Below are 12,014 nucleotides of genomic sequence, written 5' to 3' on the forward strand. Positions count from 1 at the left end.
TCGTGTTAACACATGATTTATTGCAGCAGCCAGCCAGCCAACCACACACTTATTCATATCCTTTCACACACACACACACACACACACACACACACACACTGACACTAAGTATATATGCATATTCCAGTGCACACAAATCTACAGTCACTGCATGCATGAACAAACTACAAACTGGCTTCTCTAACCTAATGTAACAGTGAAAAATGAAACTTTTACAGAGACGACAACCATCTTCTCTTCCTGTATCGCTCAGTTTCATACACACAAACACATACAGTGCAACTGCAGATAAAAAACAAACACACACACACACAAATGATGCCATACCCATAGCTGGTCATCTATGCCAGGAGGGTTTTTCTTGATGAAAGCTCCGTAGTAGGTGGCGATGTTCCGATGGTGGCTGTACTTCTTCAGCATATTAATTTCTGCTTTAATCTCCTCTTCCTCATCCTGAAACGAGCACAAACACACACACACAAGAAGAGAAAAATCAACAGGCATAAAACTGCAACCTCTATTTGTGACCTCTTGAACATCTTAATGGGGTGGTGATAGAGCAAAACGGATCAGGCTGTTGATACTATGGTTGCAAAGAACGCAACGAGGTTCTAAATGATCCTATAACAGCATTACTTTTTAGTTACTTGTGTTTTAGGAGGTTACTGCCACAAAGCCAAAAGCAGTTGTTTGAAACAAGTTGCTACAATAGCAGTTGTTTACTTAAAAATATAATTTCTCATTAATTATCCAACGTCAGGAAATTGTGCCGTGATTACTTCAAATTAGGGCTCAATGTCTCGGAAAACAAAGACACTTGTTTTACTAAGCTGATTTCGTACAATATCGGCTCGTTTAGTAAGCAATTTTCGTGTTTGCCCTCATTCACTAATACAGTCATTAATTTTTTATTGTATTTAAGCAGATTTATTTAACAGTCATACACAGTTTTGTTTATTTGTTCATTACTTCTGTTTCGATTCGGTCATTCATTCATCTTCACACACCTTCCAGGACATGCTCAGTCATTTACGCTCATATTCATTCATTCATTTTTTAAAATTTTCTATTCATATTTATTTATCCATTCATAGGTTCCATTGTTGCTCCATTCCTGCAGACCTTCATTGTTTTGCTGGCAGCTGAGTGCTGACAGCGAGGCGTAGGGTGAGAGGATCTCTAAATATAGCTGAGATTCCCTCCTGCTTTACAGACACGCCTGAGACCACACTGCTGTCCTAATACCTCCAGCTAATATTACCATGGCAATAGGCCTGTCCTCATTTCCTCTCTGCCACATCACACACACACACACACACACAAACGCGCACGCACACACACACACACACACACACGCCAGCACTGACTCATCGCTCATAATTAGATGACATGGTCGACAGTGGTATAATCACTTGAGATGATTTGCTGTGGGTAGGTATGTGCGTGTGTGCGTGCGTGCGTGTGAGTGCTGTACTATATGTGTATATGTGTGTGTCTTACCCCAGTGACATCCATGACCTTGATAGCTGCCAGCTGCCCGGTCTTAACATGGCGACCCTGGAGAAAGGAGGAAAGGAGGAGGACGGAGACGCAAGGAGACAAAAAAGACAGAGCAGAGAAAAGGATTAGACATAAAAAAGAATACAAGAAAAACGTGAATGTCTTTGAAAGACAGTTTTCTCAAGAAAATGCACATGCACAGTTGAAGTGCACATCTTTCACTTTCAGTCAAACATCACAAAGCATTAGACAGATTAGAAAACCTGTAATCTGTCTAAATGTAAAGGGTCATCCCACCAAAATCCATTGTTTTGGATTTTGGTGGGATGGACAGGAAAGGACTATTATCCCCAGATGAACTGACTGGTCTTTTTTTAAGTATTTTTGAGGCATTTATGCTGCACTTAGAGATTTAGCAGTTGAGAAATTACAGAAAATGAGGGCAGAGTAAAGATGAGGAATGACACGCAACAAAGGTCCCCATCTGGACTCAAAACTGGAATGTTGTGGTTCATGGTCATCGCCATGTACCCATTGGACACTGCATCGCCCCAATCGGCAGCTCTTTTAATACAAGGAATAACAGCAGGCAACTAAATTACTAATATTTTCTATTGCAGTTAAGGGTTTATTTACATCAATTAAGCTTGTAGGCAGGAAACTATTTCAGCTGTGATAAGCTGTGAAACATACAAAATGCTCATTTTCATTTTAAGTCTTTTTTTTTTCTTTAGCTATGCATGTGAATGAGTCACATCTGTTGTATGTGGTCAAAACTTATGAATTGCAGGCTTTAAGTAGTTGGAAGCAGAGAGCATCAGAAAATGATAATATGGTGTCCCTGACAAATGTCCCTGACCGGATTCAAATCAAGGACTTGACAGTAAATACATTTGACTGCTGGGTCAACGAGACACCCTCGTATATCACTGTGATTTGACTTGTACTTGCAGCATCAGTCCAATCAGTGTAACTCTAAAAAATCTCAGATAGCAGTTTAATAAATACACAGCTGACAGTTGAAGAGACAAACAGATACAAAACCATAGACCCGGGTGTGTTGTATAATATCGAGGCTAGGCAGATGCCTGGGGGGAGCGATGGTGAGGAGCTGGGAGATTGGAAGCTGAGGGGCGAATGGAAGGCCCAAGCGGTTCGTTTGCAACAGAGCATCTGTGGCTGTGATTAGCTAATGAAGCTAACAGGGCTAGAGACTCTAAAACCACTGACGGCTATTACTTCCACCTGTCTGGACTGAACTGATTAGCATGTTACAGTCTGAGAAGAACAGCTTAGCAGCAGTGGCACAAACAAGCAAATACATACACACATGGGCAAGGACTCAAAACAAGGGCAGGACTGTTTTCCTGGTGGAATTGTTATAAACCAGATGGCATTAAGGGTCTGGCACTAAAGCGCCTCCTGAGGGCTTTAATCGAAGGGCCGTTCTGATAATGAGTGCTAGAGCAAAAACAGAGGCTAAGAATGCTACAGCGCCGTATTATGGCTAAACATCAGTAGCGTTATTGCTTTGCAATTCATTCAGGAGTGATTTTACAGTTGCAGAACAGACTCTGCACCCCGCCACCAGTCATTAGTCATTCTCATCACTTCACATTCTATTTTTTATGACGTTTTAACAGATCAATTGTACCCACAGGCTCACCAAAACTCACTTTACTTGATTAAAAGCTTGTGAGTAATATTCAAAATATAGAGTTGTTTACAGCAAAACAATGTAGGCAGCTCAATTGCTTACTTGTTCTGTTACACCTACATTTTACAAAGTAGAGAAATCGGTCAACATAACGAGATGATAACGATGTTTTTACTCATGAGGTCAGCTGGTGTTTAGGCTAGGGTCAAAGTCCAAATTTAAAATCAACTTAATGAGTTAATTATCAAGAAATTAATTCTGAAAAAGAAGAGTTCATTATTCACTTATCATTTTGTAAACAAAATGCGTCACTTGCTTACTGTGCCTCAAAAGTCACCACAGTATTAGAGCCATTACTAGAAACAAAACTGTTACTGTTCATTTGGTGGGTTCCCACAAGATGACTGGCAATATGTTAACATCAGCTCAGGTCCCTGAATGATTTATAAATCATGAGAACTTAAACTTCTCATTAAACTGCTCTTCTGGAATTAAAAAAAAAAAACTTTTAAACTCGCTGATTTATTGCTAAAAGAAAGTTTTAATATGATAATTCATTGTGTCACAATCCAGAACCGCACAATGCAAACTAAGTTGAATGCTGTGATCAGTCTCTCTCTCTCTGTCTCTCTCCCTCTCTCTCTCTCACACACACACACATATACACACACAGTCCAGATTCTGTGAGAGTAAAAGAGCTGGAAAGATTGAACAGGGATTTCTCATTAGGATCAGACTGCCCCAATTCCACAAGCACAAGGACTGGCTTTGTTGGAGACCAACAAAGGAATTACAGCCACTTACAAACCAGTAACTCAGACACACACATACACATACATGCAGACACACACACACACACACACACAAAATACAAAAAGATCTCCCTTTTTTCCACTACTCACACAGACAGAAGAACTCTTGCAAACGCCCACACATGTACACACATAGACGCAGAGAGAGAGAATGATTGAGGGAGTGGAAGAGTGACTAAAAGAGCGAGAGAGAGAGAGAATGTGTCAAATAGATTTTGGACATGGATATCATCAGAAGTGGATAAAGATTCATTACTCTGAGCCACCTGACAACCTCCCTCCCTCCATCTCTTCTTCCCTCCTGGAGCAAGTAATGTCACCCAGCCTTATTAAATGACCAAGTGTGAAAGGAGCAACAGAGAAGAATTAGCACTGTCAGTTCATCTTCATCTCTCACTCTTTCTTTGTCCTCCCACGGTTCATTTATTTGCAAATTCAAAAGATGGGATTTGGTTTGGCCTTGGTTATATGAATGTCAACTACAATAGTATTTTCAACAGCAGTTGAGAGGAGAATGTGTGTAACAATGATGTCAAAACAATTCAGAATAACTCAATGAATTATTCCATTAATTTTCATCAACGAGTTCATTCATCAAGCTGTAATGCCACATATCCAGCTTATCAAATGTTAGAATCTGCTATTATTTTCTTTTTCATAGCATTGCAAATTAAATCCGTTTGGGTTTTGGATTGTTGGTTGGACAAAACAAGCTAATTGAAGACATTATCTTAAGCTCTGGGAACTTGCGAGGGGCGTTTTTAACTGTCTGACATTAAACACACAGAAAGAAAATAACAGTAAGCAATCAATCCAATGTTTGGAAAAAATGATTGATAAATTAAACAAATACTTTTTTACTTTCTGGCTGAGAGCTTGATAAGGACATTGATACCACTCTTGTGCCTTACTTATGAAGATGGAGCCAGGATGTGGTTCAAATTCTCAAGAGGCTGACTAGGCACAAATGTAGTGAGAAAGAGTGCAAGACAGAAATTATTTTTATTTTAAATTATTATTTTTTGTACATTTCTTTTTTATATAATTAAAGTTAAAAAAAACAACAACTGGAAGTAGACAAGAAATACCATAAATTTAGCATAAAGACCTTTGGTGATCCCTGAATTGTCCTCTAGCAACACCAGCAGGTTGACATTTTTGGCTTTTGGTGAAATATCTTAACAATTATTGGATGGAGTCATGAAATTTGGTGCAGATATCTGTTTCCTCCTTCTAAGCTAAGCTAACTGGCTCCACCTCTGTACTTAGTTCACAGATTATCCTCAATTAACTCTCATCAAGAAAGCAAATATTCATATTTCCTAAAATGATTGCCTTAATCAAAAATGAAAAGTATTATTAGTTACAGCCTGAATAATGACAAATAATTGGAAAAGAACATCACACAGTATTGAAGTTGTTCTATCATCCTTCCTTCTCTCTTTCTCTCTCTCTCACACAGAGATGAACCATTCTCTCCCTGAGCTGTCCCATTCACAACGAAGAGCTTTGAGCTTCACAGGCCTGTTCATCCCTTCCTCCACTCGTTTGTTGACTGCTTTGCCTCTCTGACCTAGATCTGCAGTTTCTCTCTCCCTCTCCCTCTGCCTCTCTCTCTCTCTCTTTCTCTTATCCCACTGATTCTCTCTCATTATCTAACCCTCTTAACTTCTCACAATCTCCTCTTTATGCCTTTCATTATTCCTCCCTCTAGATGTCTCGCTTACTTTTGCTCTCCCTGTCTCTTGTATTTTCTGTCTCCCTCTCTCTCTCTCTCTCTCTCTCTCTCTCTGTCATGCCTCACAGCTCAGACCAGCGGCCTGTGAAAAGCGGGTTCTACATGGACATGACTGAGCTGAGCGCTAATGCTTGCGAAACAGCGTTCGGCTCGGAGCTCGACAAGCAAATATGACACAAACCCAGGACTCCCCGCAAAACCTTTCACTTTGTGTCTGCTAATGCATCTAGCGCCTTCCGGAAACCACAATGCACTGACACGGGCCTGAGTGCCTCCTCAAAACAAAACAAACACACACACTGTATACATAAATGCACATAAATGCTTTCATCCTATACTTCCTAACTGTCATAATACTGAGTACACTGTGCATTAACGTCACTTCGCATCATATTGACGTTTCAAATGAGGTTTTTGGAAATTATTCCCACGTGTCAATTTCTCCCCTTCTTTAATCCCGTGGAGGTATTTTGACCAAATAGGATAGCAAAACATGTCACTCACACACACACACACACACACACACACCTCCAACTCCACACACACCTACAAGGAGTTTCGATGCTGCCAGGCCAGGTGTATTTGAGCGATAACAGACCAAATTGACTACGTTCGTTCCGCTTGGATGGCCATGCTGTGATGGAGACAGCAAACTGATACCAAACTGATCTCCAATCAGCCTTCAGGCGGCCGCATCACGGAGGAGTCATTACTTAGCGACATCCCTGCAGGAGTAAGAAGTATGCTTTCCTAAAACGGGGTCATTTACACCCGTTTAGTATAAATGTTTAAAAATATATTTGCTATTTTAGAGGACAGTGCCTTGAGTGATTTGATTTTTTTTTTTTAATCACACAATTAAATCTGAAGAAAAAACAAGAGAGTCTTCTTGTGATATTTGCTCAGCTGTTAATTTGTTCATTCAGCTGTGATGTCTCAGAGACAGCTGAGTAGATGTAAACAAGATTTTGTGGGCAATGAAGCTTCTACCCAGCATTTTCACAACTATGATTTCATAACTTAGATGTTAAAACTATACAAAAACAAGAGGGATGCAAAGGAGGTGGACACAATAACACAAACAGCTGCTCAGCAAAATACCATTGCAAGAAATATGAGCATTGTAAAGCTTTTCATGTTTTTTTTCCCCATGATTTAATGTTTAACGGTGTCATAAAAGTGTTGATTCAGCTCTAAAATGCAAGTTAGGGCTCAAGCTACAGATTTATTTAATTATCAATTAATCTGTTAATTACTTTTTTGATTGATTTCACAATTGTTTTGTCTATAAACAATGCAAAAATGTTCCTCACTTCTTCCAAGCACTGAAGGTGACATCTTCAGGTTCCTTGTTTTGTTTGATCACCTTTTTCAGCATGTTAAAAATCCTCAATTTTGCATCTGTATAATCCCACACTCAGTCAACCACTCACCATGTTGTCTATATATGTCCTATACTGCACTGAAATTTTCTTGTGACACAGTGACGCAAAATATGATTTTAGGTCCGATGTTATATGGTGCTGATTCATCTCTCATCTCAGCTGTCCCCTTTCATGTGCCGCATGAGGGAGGTGTCAGAATGACACAAAGTACACCTAATCCAGTAATTATCATCAACACGTCATAATTTTGATTAATTGCACCTGCCAAGTGAAAGTAAAGTCTATGGGGAGAGGTACTTGGTATGATGTGTGTTTGACGATGAAAAAACAGAGGTTGTGTGTGTGTGTGTGTGTGATTCTCTTTTACGATTTGTCTGCTGCTATATGGAGCTGAATGTTGAGGGGAACAAACACACACACACACACACACAAGCACTGCAGGCTGCAGAGGGAAGCATCTCTTCATCATTCTCAGCTTGCAGCCTCAGTTAGGCAGGACCAACATGCTAACCACTGCTTCAATACAGCCTGCCGGTGGATATCATAATGCCCAAGGTGTGTCTGTGCGTGTGAGCGAGAAAGAAATGCTTTTACACAGTGTGTGTGCATTTTGTTTGTTGGTGTGCGCATCCATGCCCTTGCCAAGTCAATTACACAGACCCCCCCTCTCGGACACATTTACTATGCAGGACACTTCCTGTCGTAGCCTAGCAACAGTCTTGGCTGGCCAGAGTACAGTGTGCACGACACGTCAACACACACACACACACACACACACAGAAAGAAGGAGAATAAAGGGAATAAGAGACTATTGTCCTGATATGGGAGAGTTGTTGTTTAGAAGAAGAGGTGAGGATGGGGTGAGGAAAGGAGGGTGGAAGAAGGAAGTGATTCAGATATGAGGGAATGGATGAGCGTAAGACTACTTCGCTGACAGCTGAATTTCACAGCGCATCTGTCCTCTGTGCATGCCGGCTGTGTGGCCAAGCTGCAAGGTCAGAAGAAAACCGTCCAAATTTTACTTTTAAATGACTGTCTTGTGGTTTCAATTTGATCCTTATTTGACTTTCATTTGCACAAACCAAAAGTTTAAACACCCATAACTATGGTTATGCATGTTTTAGCCCATTAACTACAAATCTCATTACTTGGGACGATTTTCAAAAGCCTACCATAATTAAGATAGATTTCCTACTTTCTAGGGAGCCCTTGGTTTCATTCATTTCCCTATGATTAAAATTAACTCAGAGACATGAAACCTTCTTATGTTAGCCAGTCAATCATAATAATCATCTTGCTGCTATTATTTATCAGTTTGGTTGTTTTTTTTTCAGTTTTTTGTCATCATGGTGATGCAGTTGCAAGCAGAGTCATTTTGGAAACCTGCTACCTGTCAGTGTGTTTAAGGACACTGCGACATCTGTGAAGTTGGCTGCCAAAATAGGAAGTCTTTTAATACGAGCAACACCCAAATTCAAATGATCAGTTTCAATGCTTGTTATCATTTGTCACCTAGGTTTCATTTTCTGACAACTTAGCTGACCTAAATGCGATGCTTTTTGACATCTGACTCTGCGTTAATGAACTGCAACATTGGCATGGTCCTTTAACTCTCCGTTTGAATTTTGCAAGATAGAAACCATATAAGTACAAAAGTCAAAATTTTCATTTTTCATTAATTATGAAGAACTCAGCGATGTTACGCAACCATGAATTCCACTTGCATTAGTCTTCATGTCACTTGTTTGCAAATGACCCAGAAAGACAAAAGCAAACATACACACATATGAACACACATATATACACACACACACACCAATGGAACAACAGACTGTGATGCCAACTCTTTGTTAAAAGGAAATGGGTCACACCCTAATCCTAATCTGTGCCGTTGCGGTAATCCACACGTACACACAACAGACACCAACATCAAGCAAGAATCCAATGAATGGCATCTAAGTATGCTCTCCTGGCATAGGGCCTGTTGGCATGGTAACGGTATCATAGGGGAGAAGTGCGCTATGGGATGTGCCCCTGAGATTTCACTCTATACATTTTTCTTTCTGTCTGTTTCTACTCTGACAAGCAAGTCCTAGAGGGAGATTACACATTGCTGTCACACACACACACACACACACACACACACATACATACATAACACATACCAAACTGTATTTCAGATGCGTTAGGGTTGAAGAATTCAGACAAGCAGTGTTTCAGTCTGTACCCTAGTATCAACAACCACTGGTTCTAGTCTGTAGGCTTACAATCCCAGCATGCACAGCAGCGGGTGCCAGAGCTGCAATGCTGAATTAAAGCCACTTTCTGCAAACAAACGTAACAAACACAGTTCTGCTTCAAGGATCCCAAAGAAATAAGGGAACCAATACTCCGAGACACACCTCATTGCAGTTCAAACACCTGCAATCATTCCGCATTCGCACGTGCTCGCACACACACACACACACGCACGCACACACCAATGCATGCAGACAAGTGCCCACAAACACACGCAAGCGCACACACCGTTGGGGAATCAGTGAGGCAGTAAATAAAAGTGACAAAGGCCTCCATTCCAATCTACTACTGCACTGCCCAGGAAATATAGAAGCGCCCTGAAGCTGTTCACACACTGGCACATGAGAGAGGAGAGACACAAATTGAGACAGGAAGAGATTTAAAAGGAGAGGAGATATAACGAGAGCTAGTGAAGATGAGGGAAACGTATACAAGCAGGGAGCTTGTGGGAAAAGGAGGTAGTAAAGAAAGAGCGACGGAGGAGATGAAAGGAAAAAAGAAAAGATGAGAGGAAGAAAGATGAGCGCAATGATCTGTAGAATAGTCCAGAGGGCTTTTATTGACAGCTGAAGGGAGGGGGGGGGGTAGGTAGTTGCAGAAAAGAGAAGCTGGATTTTTGCGACAGACAGCCAGCATGTGTTGATTCCACTCTGAATGAAACCCTGTTATCAGCTAAAGCCTACTGAAACAATAATCTATCAAGTCTGAAATACAGCTCATTAACCTGCCTGATCGCAGTACAAAAAACAAGCTAATTAACAAGCCAGTGGACACACAAATGTTTGGGGAAAACAGACTAATCTGGGGTCAATGAAAGGATTTGACGCTAAATAATCTCAAATGCAGGCACATGGTTGAAAGTAAGAGAAATTCTGCAAAAAGGCAAATACACAAATTTGATCATAAGCAACATAGGCACATCTGTCAGTCCTCATGGTGGTGCTAGAAAATGAAATGACACGGCAGATACTGTACACAAAGCCCAAGTAAGTCCATCCTCATGACAGGAAATATGGTCAGTTTAATGTTATATATGTAAAAAGGGATCTGCGGGCATGTGTATGTGTTTCTGTTTATGCATAGAAGACAGTAAAAGCTTGTCCTCATCACAATATCTCCTTTGATGTGATGGAAATAAATCAACCCTAACAGGATAACCACTCGCTGGATGAACATGTGTGTGTGTGTGTGTCTAAAGCTTATTTATGGTAGGCATTTGAGGCTGACACAGATTAAATGAAACACAAACTCAACACACATATCAACACATGTACCGTAACCTACACAAATGTCCATTTTTTTTTTTAGCTGAAATCCATCTTAACAGCTGTATGACCCCCCCTCTAAAACTGTTAACTCTGCACCATCACAACAGTATTTCCACAGACTAACATACTGCTTCATTGAGTCACTAACTCATTTACATAGGTTAACTCACAAATGCACTCACTGACTAATTCACTCAGTTAGCCACTGACCCACCCACTTATCTCTCATTTCAAATCAAACTGCCTAATGTCTTGTGCCTCCCTCTCCTCCTCCCCCCCGATGTTACAACATCTGCAGAACAAGCAGGCACAGAACTGGAGGAAGAGAGAGTTGAAGAGTGTGCATGACTGAGGGAACACTACAAAAGGAGGTGCAGCAGGAGGAGGAGGAGGAGGAGGAGGAGGAGGAGGAGGAGGGGGAGGGTTGCGGCGAGGAGGCAAAGCGGCAGGTTCAGCACATCGGCATCACGCTCTGGCGGCTCTGGAGGTCAAACAAACAGCCAAGCTGATTTACTGTACAGAGCGGAGGTGAGAGAGGGAAAAAGCGGAGGAGAGAGAGAGAGAGAGAAAAAAAACAGCTGAGTGAGGGCACTGGGAAGGAGAGTGTGGTAAGGACATAAAAGATGAATATGAGAAGTTGTTCGGATGGAAGAGAGCAGGGGTAGAGAATGAAAATGAAGAGCTAAAGGCTGTGAGAAGAACACATTCACAGGGAAAAAAGGAGAGATCAGAGGCAATTAAGAATAATAGAGAGAGCCAGGCCTGGTATAGGTTATTGATTTAACTATTGATGGGCAGTAGTTCTAACTGTGGGAATAAAACCTTGGCTAAATAGCTCTTTACAGTGCACACTATCAATTAAAGAGAGGGGAATCCGACTGGAAAACATACAGTAGAGGAGAGAACGAGAGAGAGAGGCACACAGAGAGAGAATGAGAGATTGTTATTGACATCAGGCATGGCTAATTGACCCTGGTCTGGGTGGCAGGAGTGCATTGTGGGTAAGTGGGGCATGTGGCCTTGGGGAAGACAAAGTGAGGATGTAGGCTAATGAACACACTGCCAGGTGTGTGTGTGTGTGTGTGTGTGTGTGTGTGTGTGTGTGTGTGTCACCGCACACAGGCAGAACGAGTACATCTGCTGTTCCCACGGAAACAAGCAACATCCACCTCAGTCACGGTTCACATTTCATTCATAAGGACTCCAGAGATTGAAGTGTGTGTGTGTGTATGTGTGTGTGTGTGTGCGAGTGAGTGTGTGTAGACAAACTACAAAAGGAGCAATGACACGGCGTCAAACTGTAAACAACTGAAACGACGTCTACACCCGGGAAATACAGTAGTTATATGGCAACAG

General features: G+C 41.3%; 1 protein-coding gene across 4 annotated transcripts in view; it reads right to left on the minus strand.

Moving 5' to 3' along the window:
- The window catches only part of tnika (TRAF2 and NCK interacting kinase a), a 62,139-nt gene that overhangs the window by 30,076 nt on the left and 20,049 nt on the right, over positions 1-12,014 (minus strand). For all 4 annotated transcript variants that reach the window (XM_042387960.1, XM_042387961.1, XM_042387963.1 and 1 more), the window contains exons 3-4: positions 1,501-1,557; positions 328-453 (exon numbers count right to left, since the gene is read on the minus strand). In XM_042387960.1, the coding sequence (XP_042243894.1) occupies positions 328-453; positions 1,501-1,557 (183 nt within the window). The remainder of the gene's footprint in view (positions 1-327; positions 454-1,500; positions 1,558-12,014) is intronic.

The sequence above is a fragment of the Thunnus maccoyii genome, chromosome 16 (genome assembly GCF_910596095.1).
Source record: "Thunnus maccoyii chromosome 16, fThuMac1.1, whole genome shotgun sequence".
Classification (NCBI taxonomy): domain Eukaryota; kingdom Metazoa; phylum Chordata; class Actinopteri; order Scombriformes; family Scombridae; genus Thunnus; species Thunnus maccoyii.